The 25,196-nt window shown below is 38.2% G+C and overlaps 2 protein-coding genes across 5 annotated transcripts in view; one reads left to right on the top strand and one right to left on the bottom strand.

Annotated features, from left to right (window-relative positions):
- Window positions 1-2,675: 2,675 nt before the first annotated feature.
- On the top strand, window positions 2,676-10,283 carry HSPA13 (heat shock protein family A (Hsp70) member 13). The gene is made up of 5 exons (XM_042809530.1): window positions 2,676-2,751; window positions 3,326-3,666; window positions 4,401-4,614; window positions 5,166-5,333; window positions 6,785-10,283. Exons 1-5 carry the CDS (start codon window positions 2,727-2,729, stop codon window positions 7,453-7,455), a joined length of 1,419 nt encoding a protein of 472 aa, XP_042665464.1. The 5' UTR covers window positions 2,676-2,726; the 3' UTR covers window positions 7,456-10,283.
- Window positions 10,284-14,568: 4,285 nt separating this feature from the next.
- LOC122155570 (multidrug resistance-associated protein 1-like) overlaps window positions 14,569-25,196 on the bottom strand; it is a 32,899-nt gene continuing 22,271 nt past the window's right edge. For 3 of the 4 annotated variants that reach the window (XM_042809528.1, XM_042809525.1, XM_042809526.1), the window contains 11 exons: window positions 24,380-24,599; window positions 23,804-23,958; window positions 22,632-22,787; window positions 21,519-21,718; window positions 20,621-20,747; window positions 19,263-19,364; window positions 18,450-18,593; window positions 17,455-17,613; window positions 16,603-16,769; window positions 15,470-15,664; window positions 14,569-14,982 (listed from right to left, as the gene is read on the bottom strand). In XM_042809528.1, the coding sequence (XP_042665462.1) occupies window positions 14,871-14,982; window positions 15,470-15,664; window positions 16,603-16,769; window positions 17,455-17,613; window positions 18,450-18,593; window positions 19,263-19,364; window positions 20,621-20,747; window positions 21,519-21,718; window positions 22,632-22,787; window positions 23,804-23,958; window positions 24,380-24,599 (1,737 nt within the window). In that variant the 3' untranslated portion in view covers window positions 14,569-14,870. Of the gene's footprint in view, window positions 14,983-15,469; window positions 15,665-16,602; window positions 16,786-17,454; window positions 17,614-18,449; window positions 18,594-19,262; window positions 19,365-20,620; window positions 20,748-21,518; window positions 21,719-22,631; window positions 22,788-23,803; window positions 23,959-24,379; window positions 24,600-25,196 lie in introns of those variants that run through there. The other variant, XM_042809529.1, reaches the window with a different exon arrangement.

The raw sequence follows: 25,196 nt of genomic DNA, 5'->3' as shown, positions 1-25,196 counted from the left end.
CAACTAGATACAGCCAGAGAAGGTCAATGTTTTAATTATGTAGAGGAGACAGTAGTCTGCATTTCTGCAATTTTGGTATGATTGCACCAAGGCTAAGAAGCCACCTTTATCGAATTTAAAATTCAAACATGAGATTTCATATTATAGCATTTAAGTAAATTGTCTCTTTTCTCAAGGAGACATTGACCACACCCCTCCACCTGGGAAGCGGCTTCCAATCTCTCTCATGCTTGCTCCTGCACAGTAGGATCACTGTTGGATCAAACAGTACTGCTGGGAGCAAATTCTGGTACTCTGTGTTTTGATTTTTTTGGACAATGTTTTGGAAATTACTGCAGTGGTGCTGAAAGAATTCACTGAGTCTTCCCTAGGAAGAGGAAGCCCCATTCTGTGCAATGGCAGGAAAGAGAATGCTTTGCAAACTCAGTTTCCTTTTCTCAAAGTGCAGGAATACGGCTGATGCAAAGCATTCTAGAAATGAAAACAAGCTTTATTTGATTCAACAAATGCTTGAACTGTGTTTAACACATCATAGGTCTGTTTTCATGGGTATTCCCTGGTGTAATAGTTTCTTCCTGCAGGTACTAGTTCTCATCTGATGGGAGATTGCTTTAAAACCAGTCTCTGCTCTTACACTGTAAGAACAATTCTCCCCCTTGAGCTATTTGTAGACATAAACGTGTTTACCTTCACCTGTTAAAGCACCAGGAAAAAACATTATCCCCTTGAAGGAAATTAATCCCCCAAAAGCTTTTGAAATATTTTAAAAAGCTTACTATCAGAGTGAATAGATACGCTAATAAACCTAACTAGGCTCTTGGCCCAGACCCCCCAGAGACAGGTTACATGTCTACCTTTGGCTCACATCAAGTGGCAGGTAATGTTGATAGCCTGGTGTGCTGTCCCCAAGGGTTTATCGGCGCTGTACAGCCAGCACAAACAGACAAATCAGCAAAGATACCAGAAAGTATCACCAGAGGCCCTGATCTACTGGAGTTGAGGTGTATGGTCTGATGAGCTTGCATTGCCTACCTTTGGGCAAGTGCTAAGCACTGCAATATAGGCATTGCCTGCCATTACAGGGATGTGGCTAACACATCGTTTCAGGAGAAAAAAGATCTACCTTCCAGTGTCTGCTCCCTGAGGTAAGGGAAGAAAATGAGAACTGTGTGAGCTGTGAGGATAAGTAAAAGAACTGGCTTTAACACCACTAAGAACTCCATCCAGAAGACGCTCTGATAATTCCCCAGGAAAAAAAATGCAAGCTCACTAGGATTATTTCTGCCTATTCTGCAAATGCATGAGGAATCATCTTTCTGTAGGTCATGGATTAGCCCTACGCAGACCCTGATACGTCATGGAGATGTAGGATTAAAAATAGGCGCTTCTGGACTTCATTTAAGTTCAGGTGCTGAAGAATATAAGTTGCCTTCAAAGTGTCATAGAAAAAAATGGGTGGATACAGGCTTCAATGAGACAAAAGTCAAAAACAGACACAAGGAGGCAGGTGTCTCCTGAGGAAGCGGCTGGTGTGATGTGCAATTGCTGCAGTGAGCAGCGATGTTCTCCTTGGTTTGACTCCCAGGCAGGTGTCCTGTGCTGTGTAATTCTGTAGGGAACAGGCAGGCCTCCTGGGAGACAGGCGGGGAGGCCTTGGCTGATCCGCTGTGTTTATGAGGCAGCTTTATTTTGAGGAGATGGAACAGAAGCAGTATAGGAGAGGGCATGTGAGTTATCTCCTTCAGTATGCACCTCACTGAGTGACCCCAATGCCTCAGGTATAAAAACAGAGCCTGGCCTGTGCTTCAGAAAGGACGAAATCTGTCACAGTATTTTTAAAGCATCCCTGCAAGTCAGTCTTCGGAAGTGTGAGATTTAAACGGGGTCCATATGTACTAAAGCATGTGGTGACTTATCAAAGGTAAAAATTTCAGCAAACTCCTGCTTTTGCTATTTTACTATATGTAAAAGTGCCTGCTTGAGTTACATGGGTGAAGAAATACTGTAAGATGACCATTGGCACACACAGCCCAGGGAGGAGGTGGGCTCACTGTCCCTGGAGGTGTCCAAGAGCTACGCGGATGTGGCACTGAGGGACATGGGCAGTGGGCATGGTGTGATGGGTTGGTGGTTGGACCAGATGGCATCAGTGGTCTTTTCCAGCCTTAATGATTCCGTAATTCTATGATACGAGCTCTCCTCCACTCAATTAGTTTTAGAATAGCCACTTGTACAATGTTGCCATTTAAAGAGACACAATGGAAGTATTCAACACCAGTGTTGGGAAAACAAGTTAGACAGGGCCCATAGGGCTGCCTGTCAGCCCGTCGCCTCACGGCGGCGTCGCAAAGCGCGCCTTCCCCGCCACAAGCGTCAGGCCGCGGCGATGGCCGCAGCGCCGCCCCGACAGAACTACCACTCCCAGTAAGCACCGCGAGGCGGCAGAACCCGTTCTGCGCATGCGCAAAATATTTACCACGCATCCTCCCTACCGACCCTTTGGTTTGTGACCCCTTCTCTCAGCCCATTGGCCAGCACCAGCAGGAAAGGGCCACGTCCCCACGTGCTTCCTGGGAGGTGTAGTGTTTTCCCTACAGACAGCCCGCGAACACCGGCGGGGCGGGTGGGAAGCGTGCACTACAATTCCCGGCGTTCCGCGCGGCGCGGCCCGGAAGGACCCGTCAGCAATCGGAGTTGGCCGGTGCTGCGGCAGCCGGCGAGCAGCGATGGCCGGGCAGATGGCGGTGCTGGGTACGTGCGGGCAGCCGGCTGGGGGCCGGAGCAGTGCTGGGGTCGGCAGGAAGGCGGGCGGGTGCGGAAGAGTGGCCTGGCCTGAGCCGGGCGGGTCTCGTCTCTGGGGCTGTGCAGGGTTGGTGGGGGCGTTGCCGGGATGGAGCGGCTTTTCGTGATGGCTCCTTTATGGTTTCGGGGTGTTCCTTTGCTTCTTGTGGAGATAGGCGTTGTGCGGGGAAGTAGCTGACAGAAACCTGCGCTCTCTGCTCTGTTGAAAGACAGCCGTGACCGTCCTAGCCACGTTGGATTTCTTTTTTCTTTCTTTCTTTTTATTTATTTATTTATTTATTTATTGTACGTCGGTTACGTGTAAAATGGAGAAATCATTCTGTGTTCCTAAGCTAGGTTACCTGTTTGTTTCGAGGCGTAGGAAAGACTGAGGGCTGTGGGAGGGTGCTCTCAGGGAGCTGGGGCTGAAGCAGCAGTGAGCATGTGTGATTTTTGTACAGCCTCATTAACTAGGTCTCCTATGAGAATTATTCATAAGCATTTTCTCCCAAAATAGTAGTTGACCTATTGATTTGTCTTTCAGGCTCGGCAATTCTGGCTCTTCTGCTAGCTGGCTATCTAGCTCAACAGTATTTACCAATGCCCACACCAAAAGTAATTGGGATTGATCTTGGCACAACTTACTGCTCTGTAGGTGTCTTTCTTCCTGGAACAGGGCAGGTGAAGGTTATTGCAGATGAAAACGGGCACAACAGCATTCCAAGTATAGTGTCTTTCACGGACAGAGATGTATACGTCGGATATGATGGCCTAGAACTTGCTGATGCAAATCCTCAGAATACTATATATGATGCAAAAAGATTCATTGGGAAAATCTTCACTTCAGAAGAACTGAAGAGTGAAAGTAGCAGGTATCCATTTAAGGTGAGCAAGCATCATCTTTGCTTCTCTCCAGGCCAGTGATATGTAGGAAGCTTGAAATATGTAATGCAGAACCAGTTTTTCTGACTCTGAGTCATTCAGCTAAATCTGATACGCCTGGAAACCATAAGAGAGAACCCAGAGAGAAGAGGAGGAAATGCTGGTGGAAGTGGTGTACTTCAGCATGACAGCTGATGATTTTCTAGGGAACCCTGTCGTCCACTGTGAAATGTGTTTCTAGGTTATGTTCCAGCATAAGCTCCAACTCAAAATTTTAATAGTACCTTATTTTACTTTGAGATACGTACTAAAAAAAAAGGTGTAATGATTAAGAAGCATTACTGTCATCTTCAAATGTGTGGTTGTATCATGGAGCATTAAAGATGATTAAGCAGTTGTTTACAATCAAGGAATAAAAGTAATTAATGAAGTGAAGAAAGTACATAGAATCAGAGATGTAGAATGGTCTGGGTTGAAAAGGACCTTTAAGATCATCGAGTTCCAACCTCCCTTCTACAGGCAGGGACACTTCCCATTTATCCATGTTGCTCAAAGCCCCATCCAGCCTGGCCTTGAATGCTTCCAGGGAGGGGGTGTCCAAAGCCTCACTGGATAGATACATCCATATCTTTCCCTGAATAAACAAGCAATATGCGAACCTAATATTTGGTGGTAGCAGAGGAGGGAATATAAGAAAAAGATGCCTTACATATGAGTTGTGTTGCTTTTCCTCATAGATTTTCAACAACGGTGGATCAGCTGAATTTTCTGTGACAACTAATGAAACCTTTCGTGTCACTCCGGAGCATATCGGCTCTCAGCTGCTACTGAAATTGAAGAGAATGGCAGAAGACCATCTTGGTGTGCCCATTTCAAAGGCAGTCATCTCTGTGCCAGCAGAGTTTGATGAAAGGCAACGGAATGCCACTGTTAAGGCTGCTAACCTTGCAGGTATTGTCTTTTTATTCCAGAATTGTTTTGTGGAGCCTTACATTATGTTTATTTCACTAGTGGTAAAGTCTAGGGAGAATAGAAAGCCTTAGAATGGATTTGTTTTTTTTCTTTAAGACTGCTAACAATTATGAAGAACAAGACAGAACTCTTGGGTGCCAACAGATGCAACAGACTAATGCAAGCATAGGTGGCTAGGAGAATTGACCCTTCATCTAAGGATGTTATTTTTTTTGGTCATCTCCAAATAGAGAGAACATACAGAGCACTATTGGACAATAATTAAAATACAAATAGGATGTGGAATCTACTTAGCCAAAGGGTCTCTCAAGGAAACATATTTGTGTAGATGCCTTCATCCTGACAGTGAAATAGTATTACTTCTGGCTGAAATAAGGAAAATAATTTTCTAAGCAATAGTACTTGATTAACTATTTCCACATAGTTGACATTTCACTTAAGGTTAGTTCTAAATGACTAATAGTAAATGTTGTGACAGTGAGAAATACAGTTTTTGGAATTGTATGTGACTATTGCTTTGCTCTTTTTAGGGCTAGAAATCTTGCGAGTAATCAATGAACCCACAGCTGCGGCTATGGCTTATGGACTCCACAAAGCTGATGTGTTTAATGTCCTGGTGGTAGATTTGGGTGGAGGAACTTTGGATGTGTCTCTGCTGAACAAGCAGGGAGGGATGTTCCTCACACGAGCCATGGCAGGTGAGAAAAATGCTTTACTTTTCTGAAGGAGTAGTAGGAAAGGAAAGATAACACCTCACATCACTTTTAGGTGAGGTTATTTAAAACATACCAGTCTCACAACAAAGTGCTCGTAATTGCCTTTCATATGCAACCAGGTCTGCAATTGGTTTCACCCGTTAAGAGAAATTCAGTTTTAAAGTGACTCCAAGTTATAAACTGTGGTTTAATTTTATCCGAGGCTGTTGATATTTACTGGTGTAAGTGCTGCTGCTTACGGAAAATACTTTGTTCTAAAGCATTCTATTACCTTTGTTTGAGCTGAGTATTTACCAAGTCATTTTACTAAAGCTGAGTGCTTTACAACATCATTGCCTTGCATTTGGCTCCAGTGCAGTTGCGTAGGACTTGATGACTGCACTGTGTTAACCCAGAAGTTTTTTTTTTTTTTTTTTTTTTTTTTAATACATATATGCCACAGTGATTCTTCACTTGGGAAAGAGTTTTGGCAGCAACATTTAGTAAAACTGGAATGAATGCACAACTGCTTTGCAGATGACCCAAATTTGGACAGATCTGAGATGCTCTTAGCATTGCCTTGAATGAACAATGTTTGATGTCCAGTAAGAGTGGAATAACAATACTTAATTACTTCATTCTGACTTATTTGGATGGATGTCCGTTAAGTGAGTTCCCGTTTTCACTCATAGCAGACAGGTAGAAACTTTGAGAGTACTATTCAACATAGATGAAAACTGCCAGGCCACTTTTAAATCTGTTTAATGTAAAGCATGAACAACTCTTTGAAAGGTTTTGGAAATAAGGTGCAAGAATAATCTTGTAGAAGTAATAGAGAATACCTTCTCTGAAGGCTAATGTAAGACAAACCTATTAATAGAACTTGAACCCCACTACTTGCATTTACTCACTTTCTTTTGCTTTTTTTAGGATATTTCCATATGCCTCAATGGTATGCAGCTTTTTCATGTGAATGGATGAAACCATTGGATAACTTGAAAATGTTAGAACAGTAACTCCTATAAAGCTGCACTGTGGTAGTACTAACAGAAAAATCCATCTGGGCAGAAAGAGAGATGTAAATTTTCTGGGAATCTTAGCTGGGAAAATAATTTGCTCTGAGATACTGCACTTCAGTGGCATGCTACCAGCTACAGATTTTTCTTGTAATTTATTTTTGTCTGTAGGGAAAAAAAAATAATTAAAAAAATCTGGAAGTTGCAGTCAATCATGTACTCTTCAGTGGATGATAATTTGTTAATCTGTTTTCCTAGTTCTGTTAGCTCTTGCTCGGTGCTTACGGTCCTAGTATTGTTGTTCTGGCCCTGGAGTTCTATTTGCCAGTAGTATGGCAAATATATATATTGGAGTATATTTGCCAGTAAAGAGGAGATGTGAGCTGCTTTCTGAATTTTTGGAGGTGATATCTGATGCACTGTATTCTGATGTTTTAGGTAACAACAAACTTGGAGGACAAGATTTTAATCAGAGGTTGATGCAGCATTTATACGATCAACTCAATCAAGTATATGGTTCTCTGCCATCAAGAAAAGAAGAAATACATCGCCTCAGACAGGCTGTGGAAGCAGTTAAGCTAAATTTGACTATTCATGAGGCATCTACATTAAGGGTGTCATTGACTGTGCCAGAAAGGAAGCTTACAAAAGAACTGCCTGAAAGTGATGTAAAGCCAAATACTGTTCCTAACAGCAAGCCTTCACAGAAAACGAAAGACTTGCAAAATCTTGGAGATGCTTCAGATGGAGAAAACAACTTTGTCAAAGTTGTGTTTGAAAGAGAAATTTCTAGGAAACTATTTGAGATGTTGAACGAGGACCTTTTTAAGAAAATTCTTGTTCCCATTGAACAGGTGTTGAAGGAAGGCCACCTACACGAAGAGGAAGTGGATGAAATTGTGTTAGTTGGGGGCTCCACCCGGATTCCTAAAATACGTGAAGTTATTCGGGATTTCTTTGGAAAGGAACCCAACACCTCCGTAGACCCTGATCTAGCAGTTGTAATGGGTGTAGCAATCCAAGCAGGAATTGTTGGTGGGTCCTGGCCTCTCCAAGTAAGCGCAATAGAAATTCCCAATAAGCATTTACGAAAGACTAATTTTAATTAAAGATAAACTCTTTCCCATTGCATCCCATTTCTCCGAAAGCATACTTGGATGGTGCATATTTATCTGACTGTCAGTGGAGCCTAACCTTAGCCATATAATATTCTATTATTTTTTTTTTGTAATCTGTTTGAGCTAAATGTTATCTTAAAGGTACAAGTGATTTTTAAAGCTCTGAAGTCTTTGAAGTCGTATTTGCCTCTAGATTGGATACAGAGTGAAAATCCTAAAGATGACACACTCATATTCTTTTGCTAAATTTTATTAGCAAATCTGGAAGAGGTGTTTGTTTAAAAGTTAAAGAGAGTGTGACCAAAGTTTAGAAATAATGCAGCATTGTAGTATGGATGTTCCTGTGTCAAGTATATTTTATTTAGAAGAATGTGAAGCAGTGTTAACGCACATAGCACTAGCAGTGTTGAGCTAAAATTTATTTATTAAAATGAGTCATTTGAGCATTTAAAAACCTTTCTAAAAGGCATACTGCAGCTTGAATGAGATTTATACATTCACTTGAATCTTCTGCTGTTCATAACAGCATACTAGTTTTATGAAGACCACGTGGCAAATTACTGTCTCATGTTTGAGTCAAAACATATTAAGAAATTTAGCTCTTGGTAATGTGGAGTTGCTTAGTGTGTCTACAATGGCTAAATTCCTGAAACATTCTGGATGGTTAACATAGAGGTGCTGCTGTCTTACACTTAAGAACAAGTGCGTATCACCAACTGTTTATACCTCTCTCCACATTATTTGAAAACCATATTAATTTATGTATCTTGAAGCTACATGTGTATATTTTCCTTTGAATTTTACCAACATGAATTAAATTGTCGCACAATTGCAAGTGTATGACATCTTCCCACTGCCCCCCCGCCCCCCCAGCTCTACTGTTTTCAGGGGAAGAAGTGTGGGACCAAATGAACTGCTTAGATGAAATCTAGTTCCTCTCATTGATGAAAACTCATCCAGCTTTGTTTATACATTTTAGCTAGTATCTCTGTTAGTATCTAGTATCTTTAAGTTGTGTGATATTCCTACTCTAAACTCAGCGTAGATAACAGCTGGTAGCTGTTTATCTGAGAAAGAAGCAGTGCCTGTAACTAAGGATTAGAGGTAAAGATTCTTCAGCCTATATTTTAAGCAAATACTTTGCCATTCACCTATGTAGCAAATGAAAGAGGAGAAAAGGATGATAAAATTAAAAAGAAAAATTGTGAAGCTTTTTTTTTTTTTTTTTTTTGGAAAGTTAAAACGTTACTTAATGGGCCAAGGGATTTTCTATCTGTTTAGAACTCTCAAGTGAAGGCATTCAACTCAGGATTGTCTTTATCCATCATTGCAGTATCAGGTAAGCTTTAGTAATAGGTGATTTTAAGCATTTTCTTGTATGCTCCAAAAAATAACTTTGATAAGCATGCCAAGGCATCAAGTGTGGGCTTAGAGCTATGGTTTAACCCCTGACCACGTTAAAATAGGCCTATTATTCTCCTGGCATAGACCAGATCTATGGCACTGCCTTCCCAATTCTGCTGATGCAGCTGTTTGCATAGCTGTGGTCTAAACATACCTTTGAAGTAATCCTATTAAAAACCTCTTGAGTTTTAGTTTTGTTTAGCCATTCCATGGGTGGTGTTTAACTTCACAAAGATTCCCAAAATACCGATAACATTTAATTTCACTGAGTTGAAAACTAAAGGAACTTTTTGGATGCTTTTTTCCCTGCCTTTATACCTTCGGAAATCACCTGTCTTTACATATATATGGGAATTCTAGTAAAATCTGATAATGTATTAAAATAAAATACTGCATGTTTATAAAATAAAAGGGAGTGAGGTAAGGGACCAAGGTGAATAGAACTAAAACTCCCGAGTTGAAAGAAGTCTTTTAGTGAAGTCGATGCCAGTATGCAGTACAGTTCTCATATGCAGTTGCCTTGCAGATATATTTGTGTACATTCACTATATTTTTTTCCAGAGTATTTGGAGTCATTGTGGCCTTTCTGCTGCCCTGCTGTAAATTCATCTCAAAATACTGTGGAATTTTTGTAGGACTTCAGGTTTTTTATTTGTTTAATGCAGGTCTGCTTATTTTACACAGTGTAATAAAATAGATTAAAATAAAACCACATTGCAGTTGGGCTAAACTATTAAAAGCTTTTTGCAGTTTTAGGACAAGTTAGGCAGAAGTGAGGGTGTAACTTTAAACTGTTTAAACAATGCAAATAAAGGAAGTACTTTAGCATATTCCTTCAGTCTAGAGGAGATTAAAAACAAAATCTCTAGTTTTAATCTGGGTAAGGGGAGGGTGAGTTGTTTATTAAGAAAAATAATTTAAAAAATCACAAAAGGGTATTTATTCTTTCAGTTTTCTATGCAGCTTGAAGTAAAAAAGCTACTGTACATCAGATATCTCCCAATGCATCCTTATTTATTTTCTGAATTCTGCAAATTATGTTGTCTTTGATCTTACTACTGTGTCATATATTAAAATATATTTCATATTTGAAAGATGAGTAGGACACTGCACTAACTGGATGTTTCTAGATATGCAGATGTACTGCTTAGCAGAAGCCTTTGTTTAAATAAATTGGTATTCAAAGGCTGAACTCTTTCTACAAGCTCTCCTGGAAATCTTGAGTACGGTTACCTGTGGTGTTAAGTGTATGAGAAGTTTATACAGTTAAAACTTGTGTTGCAAGTTGAAATTCGAAATGCCTAAGCTGCCTCACCAGCAGTATGTTCCTGAATTGTTTCCAAATGCAGATGATGAAATGCATTTTATAAATAACCTTTTAGAATGTTTTTAATAAAAAGAATTTCTGTCCTTCAGCCCTGTCTTGTTTCAGTTTCCCAGGGAACTATTTTAACAGCACTGTTTCCCTGTTTATTCTTTGAATTGTGTCAGTCCAGTAGTAAGTACAAAAAACCTTTTTCTCCCCCTAAATAAATAAAGTTACCATACATGACTTTCTCTGTACCTTGCAAGAGATGTTGGTCGCTGTTGGTACTGAAGTCATTACCTATCCTCGTATTAATCCTAAAACATTCGTTTAGGAAATAGAACCCAATTTGTGTTTTTCCAGTTTCTTCTGCGCTACTTCTAGGAAAGGGTGGGTTTTGGGGGTAGTGTGAAGGTAAGTAAGAGATGGGACCCAAGAAGAGCCTTTCCTGGGCACCTGACTTCTTTCCCCATTTGAAATGTTAGTATGGTAGTTTCTGCTCTACAGGGAAGCCACTGCTGCCCTCAGGTGGGGGACAAGAAGAGGGGAAGAGATGTTGTTTCTCACCCTCTTCCTAAAACTGCAAACTTTGCTTGCATTGATGTGTGAGCTAGCAGTGCAGGCAGCAGGAACCACCACAGCCCCACAGCTAAAAGGTAGAGTATGTGTATTTTCATTGCCAGCCTGGTGCTCCCTACAGCAGGCACTCAGACCAAAGTACATAGGTAGAGACGCAGGCACCGTGTCCATGCTTGGCCCGTGCTGAAGAATTACAAGCCTACTATTTATGCTTGTTGAGGTGTAGTTTAGTTCTGTGTTTTGATCTTCTCCTTAGTAAAGCAGGGATGTGAACCATGTTTAATAGAGCTCCCCTACCTCTGTTACCTATACATAGATGTTCTACTTGTCAAACACTCAAAACAATAAATATCATTTATGTATTTTTCTTTATGACTACTATCCAAACTGTGTATTGCCAGCTGGAGCATGTTTACAATCCTCCTGGTCACTCTTCTGCTTTTAATCCATTTCTTCCTCCATTTGACCCCTTTTGTTTGAGAGACCACTACTGCTAGGGGTGGCACTAGGGGAGAGAGTAATTTACAGAGGTGTGTAACATATAGGGAAAGGAATAAATATATCCCTACAATACTGTTTTGAATTAAATGTCTCATTGAAGGCATTGAACTGCTCAGCTCACCAGGCACCACTGGTAGATTGTTTCACTTGATGTATTAAGTCCTAGAGATGCTGTCACCCTCTGTGCTAGCTACTCCATCAGTAATGTTGGACCCATGCATGCCTCCAAACTCAGAACAGCATTTTATGTTGTTGAAGTGGGTGGCAGACCACTGCAAATTGATGTTGTAAGGTTCTTTGGCATACAGCCATTATTTCCAATTATTATTAAAAAAATAATTCCAGCAATTACTTTCAATGCCCAGTGTAAATATTTCATGGGAGCCTGTGTCAGGTGTTCTGTATTTGCTACCTGAAAGAATAAGAATAGAGGCTAACCAAACTTGAGTATTTACATATTGATCTTGCAGAAATATATCTAGGGTATATGCTTGTAGTACAAGATTATGAAGCATAATGAGCCAGCCTGTAATACGGGAGGAAAATAGGAAATGTCATCAGCGGAAGGAGTTGGTATAACAGAATATGTATTATTGAAGGAGATATTATTCTGGGTTCGGTAACTTTGAGATTCACACAAACTGAAGTGCTACAGCCTGTGCTTTTTCAGAATGAACTTCAATTTGACGTTGGTTCATGACACCAATACTATTATTCCAATACTACGGCTCCTAGGTAAGACATGTATTCATCAAAGATAGATACCTGAAATAAAATAAAGAGTAGCTTCCTGTATTTTGGTTGGATTAATTGCCCAGCCTTAGTCCTGCAAATGCAGTTTCAGCCTTTCAGCAGCTACTTAAATTTCTGTAATAACAGATAATCAATAGAAAGATAAACAACCGAACATTAGCCACTATCATTGGTGGCAAATGGAGAAACTTTTTATGTCCCTGAGATAGTTCTTGAAAAGTATATTGCTTTTCTTGCCTGATAAAGGCAAACCGGCCTTAGCTTTATGAACCAATCACTGTTCAAAAGAAAGCATTAGCAAGATCTGTTATCACCTTTCAGCATTGTACATTTTTGTTAATTTTTTCTACGAGAGTAACTACGTCTAATACCATAACTGCAAGTGTTGGGTGACTATTTGATTCTCTATGATCTACAGCCATTCCCTAAGTACTGTCCGACTTCTGAACAAGTCAAAGAGGATTATTACAAGAAGTTGTGGCTTCTTTAACTATTCCCACTTGAAGTGTCTGGATGGTTTGAGTAACTTCCTCTTCTCCCCAAGATGTAATATTGTTTTACGGTCACCACCTTGGCAGTCATGGGCAGCACAGTAGGATCCTTTGGGAACCCATGCAAAATATATACAGATCAAATGATACATAATATATCCCACTTGCAAAGACCCAAAGCAGAAGTAATTGTTTAATGTTTCAACTGTCCATCCTGCCAATGCACTGATACCCCAAAGATAATTGGGGCAATTAACACTGTTGTGGTAAATAGTATAGTATTTACTATTGTTAAGGCAATCTCATTTTGTAGGGCAGGGATTGGATTTGCTTCTAGATCATGGATCTGTGTGGTTTCTTTATCATTAACACTGCTACATGATACAGAATTTTCGTCTCCAGTGCCTACTAGAGCTAACGCTTTTAAAATTCCTCCAGATCACCACCTGATAGCTAAAAGAACATGGGATCATTGCTCTCCCTCATGGTAAGAGGCTACAGTAACAGTAGTGTAGGGGACCTGCCAAACTTTAATTTCTGCTGTTTTGACATTTGCTGCCAAAGCATCTGCTGTGCTACTACCACACCCTGATTTAATTCTGACTCAGACTCAATCTCAGAATCCAAGGACTCACTCAGAAACTTCTATACTGTTCTTTGGGATCCCATGAAGGTTCCATGGAACTCAAAACCATTTTCTATACCTGTACCTTCTGCAATGCCTTGCAGCCCACAGCAGTGCTCTGCTTCAGTAGTAATTAGTTCTTGTATGATGGCCATCACATCTTATAACGTCTTGACTACCCTTTCCCACTCTCTCATTTTACTCCATAATGCAACAACTTCACAGTCAATGAGCTCTAAGACTGGCAACAAACAGCCATCCTAATCTTCATGGTAATCCATACACAGCTGTCTCAATCATCTGGGGTATCCACTACCTTGACATCTGTTTCAGGCCATGGTTCCATCAGAGTTGTGGTAGCCAGGAAAGTAGCCACACAGCACCAGTGCTCAGTGCTGGGCCATTCCAAAATGTGGAAAGTCATCTCTGGCAGTTCCGTGATCCTATCAACTACACCCAATATGTCAAGTCCACACAGGCAGCAGAAACAACCACAGACTCACTGCTGAAATACAAAGAAAAAATATTTTTGTTACTTCACCAAGCAAGGGATTCACAAAGCAGCACCTGGGTAGAGGCTCGCAAGTGCAGCTGCAGGCATTGCAAACCTCAGTCCATGCCATTGGAACCTGTTGTTTTCCCCTGCTGATCAAGGGTTTCTGCAGATGTTGTTTACCACTATGCCATGACCTTCATTGTGGTCTGATCTTCTCTGTGAAGGCAGGGGGCTCAAGTTATTCAACAGGTGCTTCCCAGTCTATATACAGATGTTCTACTTGTCAAATACACAGAATAAACAACAGGTACAATATATTTTTCCCTCCATGCTGCAAGGTCACTTGAGCATGTTTACAGTGCTTCTCACTAGTCTTCAGTTCTTATCCTCATATAACCCATATAACTCATTCCAACCACAGCTAGTCTTGAAGAGTTTAAGGATGTGTAGTAAAAATGGCAATATTTAGATGGCTTAAGCAGCACAGGAATGTTTAACTGAAACTTTCAATAATACACATATTCTTTTGAGTAGCTCTAAATAGTAGAGTTTTGCATTAAAATCTGCTAGCAAATAGCTGTACCTATTTTGTAGTATTCTTTCACAATGTGATTTTGTAAAAACAATACAAGAAAAGAACTGTTGGAGAGGGTCCAGAGAAGGGCCACAAAGGTGATCAGGGACTGGGAGCATCTCCCCTACAAAGACAGGCTGAGGAAGCTGGGCTTGATCAGCCTGGAGAAAAGAACTACAGAGTGACCTCATTGCAGCCTTTTAGTGCCTATAGGGAGACTATAGAACAGGGAGTCAACTCTTCGAAAGGGTAGATAACTGCAGAACAAGGGGAAATGATTTCAAGTTGAGGGAGGGAAGATTTAGGTTGGATATCAGGGGGAAGTGGATCCACAGGCTGTGGATGCCTCGTTCCTGGAGGTGTTCAAGTCCAGGCTGAATGGGGCCCTGGGCATTCATCTTCACTAGTGCAATATTTAAAAATTTAAAATATATCATGAAAATCATTCCTTCATTGTGTTGGTCCAGTACCAATATAATAAAAATCAGTGATTTGTATAAAAACAGGAAGTTGATTTAAGAAACCTGATCATTATGTATGGACTGTAGCCATAGTAAACAGCAGTGTTGTCAGGAACTTTCAAGGAAGTTCGTAACATCAGGAATGCTGCATATCTTCGGAGAGTGTATCGGTTCAAGGAATTCTCATCTTCATAAGAATTTATTCATTAGTTTTCTTTATCTTTTTATACCCGCCTCTGCAACCATTTTAGAGAAGGCACCTTTTCGTTGTAACAAATTATGTGGTGTATCATACTCTAGAATCCTTCCTGCATCCAGAACAAGCACTCTACAACACAAAAGCATAAAGATTACAGGAGGTAAAAAAAAAAAAAAAAAAAAAAAAAAACCCCACAAAAATCATGTTTTCCATTCCTTCTACGGATACCTACTAACTGGAAATCTTACTTAGAAGATCTATCATTGCTTTCTAAAACTAGTTATACCCATACTAATAAAGCCTTTTGGAAATGGAATGTTTTTTTCAGCTGGTAAAAATTCTGCAGTGTGTCCCTTTGTTCTAGAAAATTAAGTGTTCATAACAGTAGCTAATACCAGTGCAACCAAGCAGGAAAAAAACGTAATTAGAACATGGAAACAGAACACAAGGTTATCAACCTTTAATTAAGACTGATACCCAAGTCTTCTGTGATACACTGGGTTGTACAGATACAAAGCAACTAAGGAAGAAATTAGAGTAAATATCATAGGTCTGCAAACTCATGCATCTACAAGAAGCCATTAATTTTTAAATGGCATATCAAAACTTAACTTACCTTTCTGAATCCATGACTGTATGTAATCTGTGGGCTATTGTTAATATTGTGCAGTTGTAAAACTCTCTTTTGATGGTGGACTGCACCACGTTATCAGTTTCCATGTCAACGGAAGCTGTTGCTTCATCAAGAACTAGGACTTTTTTCTTTCGTAGCAAAACACGGGCCAGACAGACCAGCTGTCTCTGGCCAACACTGTTAAAAATACATCAAGAAGGTCAGGTTAGGCACTTCGAGGAAGGGCGGAATGATCTTGTTTCTTCACTACTTAGACCTAGACACTGGAACAGATGTTGTTGACATAAAGCTGGGACTAGTATGGAGTCTATCTATTCCAACTTCTTCAACAACATTTTATACTTCTCAAAACTCTGAAAAAAATATATCCACCTAATTTTGAAAGTCCTTATTCCTTCCCAAACTGTGTACCAACAGTAAATATGGAGTGACTTTTAAACCTAGCCTTGCCCTCAACTTCGGTATTTATATTATTATGGGGAATCTGAATAAGCCAGACTGAATATAATAACGTTCAAGATAAAAGTCTGGATATTCCTGTATGTTACCTCTGGTGAATGCCTTGCAGATATTTCTGAAAATAATCTGTCCTAAAAAACTCAAGTTATTTTTCAATATGCTCCATTTAAATTACTACTTGTCTCTTTGCTGCTGAAAGCTTCACTATTTGCATGAGTCCTTACATTTTAAGTGTCACTCTCCCTACATTTCTATGGGGCAACATTCTACAAATTAAAGATGAGTTGCTTTGCCTAACTACACAGAGCAAAAAAAGTTCACTGTTGTTTTGCCTTTTTTTTTTTTTTTTTTTAAATAAGTGAGTAAACAAGCATTTTTCTTCCAGATCTAATTTGGTGGTATACGAAGCCCCCATTCATTTATACACTTGAGCTGAAACTACTCCACTTCCTTTGTTTCCCATACAACATACACTACAGGACTTCATATAGTTACGAGCTCAAAAAAAACCGTGAAGAAACCTACTACCAATAATTCTATTCAGAGTGGAGAAGGGTAATTTTTATATTGACAATTTCTGTAATAAGTTATGTGGAAAGAAAATATAGTTTTACAGTATCAGAAAATTACTACAATAGCACTTGCTATTTATATACCTGAGATTTTCACCACCTTCTGAAATCTCATGAAGGAGCTTTTTTGGAAGTGACTGGACAAAACTCTTCAAGTCACATAGTTCCAGTGCCTCCCACAGTTCATGATCAGAGTGTTTTCCAAGTGGATCCAAGTTTGACTGCAGTGTCCCAGAAAACAAGATGGGATCCTAAAATAATAGCAGACTTAAAGAGTACACAACATTTCATTAGCATAGGAAAATGAAATAAATAATTTTGGATCTGTTGTCATTTCCATGGAAATGGACAGGAGGCATTACTTTCATACATGATTCATGACTGCATGTTATTTAATTCCCTATGAATTAGTGATGCAGTTAAGTCTTGAACACAGCATGCATAGACTTACAGATCCTGGAGAACACAGATATCAGATATTCTGGCTAAGATTGTTAAACTAGATCTGGCACAATAAAACCTAATGTCACTCTTTTGGTCTGACCTGTTTTGAGGTTTCTTCCACATAAATGCCAACATGCAATAATCATGACATTTTTTCAAGAGAGCACTAAGCAAGCATTACTAAAGATTAGTGTTCAGTTGAAAAGCTAAGACTAGTAAAAATTTGGCTATAAAACCTGACATGCCATTACAGAACCTGTATGCAAAGCAGTAACATTCTATTGGAGTTTTATGCCTCTGTCTTTTGGCAGTCTATAGACTTCTGGCTTGTAGTTTCTCAAAAAAAAAAAAAAAAATCTAAAGTAAAAAAATAAAAAAAAAAAAAAAAAATACTCCACAAAGCTTAAATGTTTTGTGTTACAAGCGCGCGCGCGCGCGCGCACACACACACACACACACACACACCAAAAAGTCATCTCAAAAACATCTCACCTGTGGAATAATGTTAAGATTTCCACGCAGGTCATGGAGTCCAATAGTTGATATATCAACTCCATCTATAACTATTTTGCCTCCAGATCCCTCCAGAACTCTAAATAAGCAATTTGTGAGTGTTGATTTACCAGCTCCAGTTCTCCCTACAATTCCAACCTGAAATAGAAAGTTTTCTGGTAAAGACTACGACTTTCTATGCTGAGTGCTGTACATATAAAGTGACTAATAAATTCAGTTTTAACTTGCAGTTCAGATCTTCAGTTTATTTCACCAACATTATAGGTAGATAAAATCGTTTAAAACTCACTCTTGACATGCTTACAATTACAGCTCTGCCTCCAGCCTATGCCTCATTCAGTGGGAAGCCTTTACTTAAGCCTTCCTTTTGTCTAGCACTCCTCAGTTGAACTACTCAAAACGAGGTCCTGTTCAGTGTTCCTTGATCCCAAACCCAAAGCTGCTTAACTCCAATCATATATATATGATTTTAATATAGTTTTCAATAGAAATATTCAGCACAGTAGAAAGAGGTTTTATTTCAAATTTGGATCTCAGAAGTGTCCTATTTGGTTGAAAAATCTAGAACAGTTTCAACGTAATCTTTATAACAAATAACATTAAAATAATTAGCATAAACGCTACAAGTATTTTAACTTTAATATTTTTCCCTATGCTTTTTTTTTCCCCCCCTAAAGTTAAATAAAGCTTTATCTCAGATTCAAGGAGATACTTGCCTGTGATAGTATGTGGGGAAGGGTGGGAAGTAAAACGTTACCTCCACTTCTGAAAGGGATAAGAACTTTTACAGAGTAGGAGAAAATACTTTTCCTTTTTTCATTTGTTTTTTCTTTAATACCTTAATCACTTATTTTCTGTTCAACATAATCTTGGTATATTTAGTATTGGAGTCTCTTCATATGAGATATTTTTGAAATAAAAAGTCCAAAAACAGAAGTCTATACATCTGACTTATTTCTTATTATATACAATACCTTCTCTTTATTCCGTGTCTGAAAGGAGATGTCATTCAGGGCCAAACCAAGATCTTTCCTGTACTGAGCTTTGTAGTTAACAAACTCTATTATTCCTCTATCAGGCCACCCTACTGGTGGTCTTTTTGATGTAATCCATGGTTCCTAGAATTGAAAGCACTGTTATTTTAGTACATACCAGGAAATAATCCCAACTCACAAAAAAAAAAAAAAAAAAAAGGAAAATTATATACATCTAGAACTCCCAGTAGTTTAGGATAATTCCATTGTGATATAAGGGAAGGAGAAATTTCTTCAAATGATGCATTTTGCAACAACATTCCAACTTATCTGTTTGTTTGTTTTAAGAAGATTATATAGTCATTCAAGAAGCTGAACTGTATAGTTGCTAGTAGTTCCCTTATTTGACTGGCAAGGAACTGAATTTTATCCATAGTCTAATCTTCCAGGTATTTCCAACACACATTCTATGAGAAACATTTTGTTTTAAGGAGTATGAAAGAAAAGCAAGATGTTAACATAAAGAAACAAAAACATGGGGGTGAGTAAAAGAAAAAAAAACAAACACAGAAGAGGGACTTGTTTCTGAGACAGTCTTTTACTTCTCTGGGTACTACTTTCAGAAAAGCACAATAACCAAGGCCAAGAGCTTTGAAATAAATGCCTCCTCAGACATGTGAATAACAATGCCTCTCTTCCCTGTTTGCCACTCTTAAAATGCTCCTCTTGATTGCACAAAGCATGGAAACTCAACCTGAGCTTTCTTTGTACACAAATTAAGCATCCATTTACTATTCCAAAAAGAATGCTCACCTCTTTATCCATGTTTGCATATTCGCAAACTCTTTCAATTGAAACCGCGTTGGTCTCGATTTCACATGCTTTACGCACCCAAAAATTTAGACTCTGAATTATCTGGATAAGAAAGTTGCATTATAGAATGTAACAATTCAACTGTACTGGAACATAGCTTAATGATTTCAAAAATTACCCAAACTGAATAATTTCACAAGCACACAGTAATGGTATAACATGTGAAAGGAAGCTACAACATGTGGCTCATACTGTGGGCATATCACTACACTACTTCCTAGATAAACTACACTAACACCACACACAAAATAATCTATATTGGAGATAATCATCTGATCTGTTGTGCCTGCCAAATTCTTCAAACATGTGGAATGTTTCTGCAGACAGAATCAGTATGACTTTCGTGTAATTGAGTAAGTAACAATTTTGTCTCTAAATACAGGGGAAAAAAAGTGAGCCCAAAGAGGTTTTTGTATGATTCAACTGTTTTGAGACTGTTTTCTACGTAGCTAAATAAAGACTGGTGTGAATTTCATGTCAGATGAAGGTGGAACACCATGCAGTACCTGCCACTGTCATCACTGAATACATAATATAAATGACAGTTATTCAGAGAGAACAGTAAGGAATGGAATTCTTCTAAGTTGGGGGTGATGTAGGTATAACAGGATTGGCAATTCTTTTTCTTTTTCTCCCTTTTTTTCCTCTCTTACTTTTTCTCCCCAGGCTCCCCCCCTGCATGTTTCTCTTCCCAGTTTCTATTATTTCTGAAGCATTTTCCATGGTGAGAATCTGGAACATTGCTAGGCTCTTAAGCAACGCATATTAAAAGAAATTCTGGATGCTTTAGTCTGAGTCTATATGTGATACTTATCTAAATTAGAAACCTATCAATACAGTTCATCTTACTACAGGGCACTTTGCTAACATAGCTCTCAATTTTTTTTTCACAAGCAGAATGCAAAAAGTAAATGATTTTAATTAACTTTAAAAGTAAGTATCCTCACATAGTATTCAGTAAGTGAAAAAGAACAAGAAATCAAATATGAAATATATTCAAATACGACCTGGTTTCTTACTCTTGATTTAACATAATAGTTAAAAGTAAGCCATACATAGTGTGATTAACTTGATTTTAAAGTATATTCTAATAGTTCTTACTTCATCTAAATTCAGGGTAAAAAATAATTACTGTGAGGCTTCCCAGAATTAAAGGAACTTACAGAACAAAGTTTTCCTTGTTTTAGGATTTAGTAACTACCCCCACTGTATACATTATCTACTCAACTTCACTGTACCTATTCCTCCCTTTTCATAGGGAATGCGATAGCAGCAAAAAAAAAAATTCCATGACTTACATTTAGAGCGTATGATATTGATAAACCCACTGTAGAAGAACTCACTGTATTTCCAGCCAGTACTACAAACAGTGCAGCAAAGAACACCATTAAATTCCCTAGAAATTCAAGCCTGACAGATAGCCACCTGCAGTAAACAAGTCAAATAAAGTGAATTACCACAGATTTTCTTCTTTGAGTGCAGTGAACATACTGCTAATATAGTGGCTCTTTTAGAGCTGTGTCTCAACTTTCCTTTCAGAGAAGGTATGTACCAGCATTCAATTTCACAGATGGTCTGCGGAGGGAATGTGTTGTCTAAAACAAGCAGCACAGTTAAGAACAAAATGCAGTCTCTCCACAAATGACTAATGCTCTCTTCACTACTCATATGGCTTTTCAACACCTCCTATCCAGATAAAATTCAAGTATATGACTGAAAACTACAATTTAAAATCTTCTTCATGCTAATCTCTATCTGTAGCTAAACTGAATCACAAATGGGGGAGGAGAAATGCTCTTATTCCCTTAAACCTGAGATTCCATTCTCAGGACTGTAGGTATAAGCCAGGTTACTACTACAGAACTACTACAATATAAAATTCATTTGTAATTCATTTATAAGCTTGTTAGAGGAAGCATTAATTGCAATACAGTATATAGTCCATGTTTATAATCCATCTGTATACTTTCGTTGTTGGTATTCTCATCCTAAACAGCACATGCATACTTTCTATTAACCTACTAGTTTCTGGTACACAAAGAAATCATCCTAGTGCTCAGGCATCTGTGCACTCATTACAGAGAACACTAGATAAACTGTTCTTATCCTGTTTCTCAAGTAGCTTTGCTCTGACTGAAGGAAACAAAATCCTTGTAGAATTCTACAGGCAAAGGTCTCAGAGATGCTATAAAGTACCTGTTTGAGATGACATTGTTGTAGAAATAAACTAAGTTCTCATATACAACATCATTATTTTTTCTAATGAATCTCTCCTGGTGGCCAAATGCTCGGATTGTTGACCCTCCTAGGATAGTCTCCGTGAAGTGGGAGATGACAGGAGAATGTGATGCTCCTGCTAGCCGTCGAATCTGTCGTGAGCTTGCGATGTAGTATCGCTAATCAAACAGTACAGGAAAAATAACAGACAACTTGTTACAGTTTCCTTTACATTATTTAAAATTATTTAATATTTTATATATTTTTTTTCCAATTCTGGAACAAAGCTGTTAAATAATTCCTGTAAGTGTTGCATATGAAGAAGTTGGAAAAAAAATTACACCAACATTTTAATGCTGAAAAATGTTATACGTATTACTGGGAAGGTTGAATTAAAAGCAAATCATTCCCAAATTATCTAACAAATGTGCTATGCTACAAGAGGCACATAGCAACCAACTAAAATTTACATGTAAACTTGAAAAACAGAATGCTGTTTCTCATTCACATGAAAATTGTCTTTTGCTTCTTTAATGTAGTAATGCCTGCATTTACATTCCTTAATAGAGACTGAATCCAGGCCCTCTTTTCCTTCATATACATTCTTATTTTAAGAACACTGAAGGTCTTAATTACACATGTACTTTGAGCCTCAAGAAATAGAAATGCAACTGTTAGTCTTTCTGAAACATTAACTTTCAGTTTCTCCATAGCATAACTGACACTTTAGCCAAAAAAAAAAAAAAAAAAAACCAGCAAAGGTAACAAGGCATCAGCCTATTTTTACATCAATCTTGTATCCGTCTAAGAAAAGAAAACGTAAGGAGAAAAATACAAATTGTTAAAAGTTCCTAAGCACTACAGGATATATTCAAGGACTGTTCTAATTCCCAAAGAAGTTGGAAGATTTTTTTTGTGCAAGTAAATTTAGATGCATTCTGTAGATTGGGCCCCCCCCCCCACTATATGAATTTAAGTCTGTAACATTGGTTTTTTTGGGGGTTTTTTTTTTTTGTTTTTTTTTGGTTTTTTTTGTTTTTTTTTTTTTAAATCCTCTGTACATACAACTAGAAAACATTATAATGAACTTACCTGGACAATAAAATACAAGTATCCCAGAGGAATAACTACCACTATGAACAGTGGTGAGGAAAACGTGATAACTAGAATGGTTCCAATAACATCTAGTGTACAGTTCAGCCAACTTCGTAAGTAGTAATGAAAACGTATGTCCACTATAAACAAGTCCTGTAACAATGCACAGAAAAAAAAAAAAAAAAAAAAAAAAATCAAGACTTTTGAGTAAATTTTGCAACTACATCAAACTATAACACCCTCAATGTAAGTTAGTAGGAATGCCCCCCACCTGATTACATCCTAATGAAATATGTTCATATATGAATATTATTTTTCTGAAGGTGAAGTAGATCCAGTGTCTTTTAGAATACTCACAGTATGTCAGAGAACAGGCTCTTCTACGTAAGCCAGTTAATAACTCTGAAATGTACTGAAATAATCTCCTACTGTACACAGTAACACAGTTTCAAATCTTGTTTATAATCTAATGCTATTAAAAAACAGAGGCTTTAATGAAACCCGTTATCAACTGACTTCTTAGTGTATTACACAGATAGGATCAGCTCTATTATAAAATACACAACCCTCACCATTTACTGCATTTGGATTAATTTGCTATGCATCGCAACAGTCTGAACAAGCTATTTTTGACAAGTCCAGGAAGTATTAAAATCATAGTAAATAACATTTGTCTGTATAATAAGAACTCCCAATAGTCAAAGTACTCCAAAAACCAAGCAAAAAACACCAGAAAATAACATTCACTGTAAGTCTATATATACTAGAGACTGTGAATTCATAGAGAACGTATTCATTGGTTTTGGCAACGACATCTGATTCTGATACGCAAATGAAGATCACAGAGCTACTTATTAGAAAAAGTGGATTAGATTTAGGTCTAGTAAACTCACTGTACTGTGGGAGTAAAGTTTGACAAATGGCATCCTAATGATCATAAATAGGGTCTATACAGCTTTTGTCAATAATATATTTTGGGAATCTCACATGAAAGTAGCTACAAACCTTTCTGTAAGTTCTTACGCAGTGAAGCAGCTTTCAATCATTAGATATTGTGTTCATTTACTTTGATATCTTTTATTTTTCTATAGTACTAAACAGGATTAAATCTGTAGCCACTCAAGCTTCATTTTCTTAAAAGAGAAAATACTCATGAGTTTTCCATTTACCTTCGTGAATCTATTGAGGATCTGACCTACTGGGTTTGTTTCAAAATGCTGAAGAGGAAGGTGCAATACACTGTCCAACAGCTGATGATGTAATGTCCTAGAAGCAGCAAGGGAACCCTGGGTGAGCACGTAGGCACCGCAGCAAACAAGCAGACCTTGGGAACAGATGAAGTAGAAGACAGTCTGAATGGTAGGGGAGGGAGAGGATTTAACTTCATACCTTGGTTTTAACAAGTTTTTGTATTGGCATTTTGTTGATAAATTTTACTACTTTGTAAGCATGTCCTCCCTGCAATTAAGTCTCAAGCTAGCACACTTCCCTCCCTAACATGCTAACATACCTGAATGTAACCAAATGAAGTTAGATGTTCTAGAACTCAGAAGTATAAAAGTTAAAAAGCGTTTTCTACACTGCTGTATATCTATTCTACAGCTCCTCTCCCAGGTTAAACAACTGCATCATAACGCACACAAATCTGTTTATGGAACAACTTGTATTATTTCTCTAGTAATAAAAATTTCAGTAGATCAAAGTCGGCAAATGGTAGGAAACCAGTCATAAATGCTCATGCTTACCTTGTAAGAATCCCAAAAGCCCATAAATACCAAGTTTGTAATTTCGTGACTGTTGCCATTCTGTGAAATCACTCATTTTTGCTGTCTCTGCAGTCCAGGTGCTAAGCCACAGATTTTGCCCAATAGCTAGTGCACTTTGTCCTAAATAAGCAGCCACGGTCAGCCACATCCATTGCCAGTCAAAGGCTTGAAGGTATTTTAAAACAACTGACATTTTCATCTGAATTATAAAAATAATTGTTAATAATAATAATAACAATAAGAATTACTCATAAAAACAGTATCATTGTTGAAAACAAATAGATATTATACAATGGAAACCAAATATATTAAATTCACAATAAATCCACAGAATTTCTTTATTTCTTAAATCTGCTATCTAAGGTATATAAAATCATAGTGCTAAAAGGTTTCACCATCGACTACATTCTGTTTTTAGATCATATGTATCCTAGACAACCTTGCTTGTGACACTTTGCAGGAACAGACTTCAATAATCTTAGATACGCAGATTATTAAACAGATAAGCAATCAAAAAATACACCACCACTGCTACCAAAAACAAAACAGGAAACAAACAAACAAAAAACCTCAGCGTGCAGTTTATTTAAAGCAAATATTACTCCTGTTCATCACTGTAGTCAGAAACTTTAATACTGCTATGCCAAGGGAACTTGGCATAGCAGGATAGAGTTTCCATCATCCCTGTAAATGAAGTTATCAGGGAGAAACTTGGGCCAACAGGAAGGTAGAAGTGACAGCAGTAATACAGGTTCCGTGCCTATGTCTGCCTTCTCTTGCTGGAAACTCAGTTCTC

Source organism: Centrocercus urophasianus, unplaced genomic scaffold (assembly GCF_019232065.1).
Source record: "Centrocercus urophasianus isolate 14NV4802_14NV808 unplaced genomic scaffold, USGS_Curo_1.0 seq_12, whole genome shotgun sequence".
In the NCBI taxonomy this organism is placed as follows: Eukaryota; Metazoa; Chordata; class Aves; order Galliformes; family Phasianidae; genus Centrocercus; species Centrocercus urophasianus.
The sequence above is the reverse complement of the archived record's forward strand: the minus strand, read 5'-3'. Positions and strand labels throughout refer to the sequence as shown.

Coding starts and splice junctions, on each gene's coding strand:
- HSPA13 (XM_042809530.1), top strand. CDS start 2,727: ATGGCCGGGCAGATGGCGGTGCTGG. Junction 3,667..4,400: donor GTAGCAGGTATCCATTTAAG/GTGAGCAAGCAT, acceptor TTTTCCTCATAG/ATTTTCAACAACGGTGGATC. Junction 4,615..5,165: donor TAAGGCTGCTAACCTTGCAG/GTATTGTCTTTT, acceptor TGCTCTTTTTAG/GGCTAGAAATCTTGCGAGTA.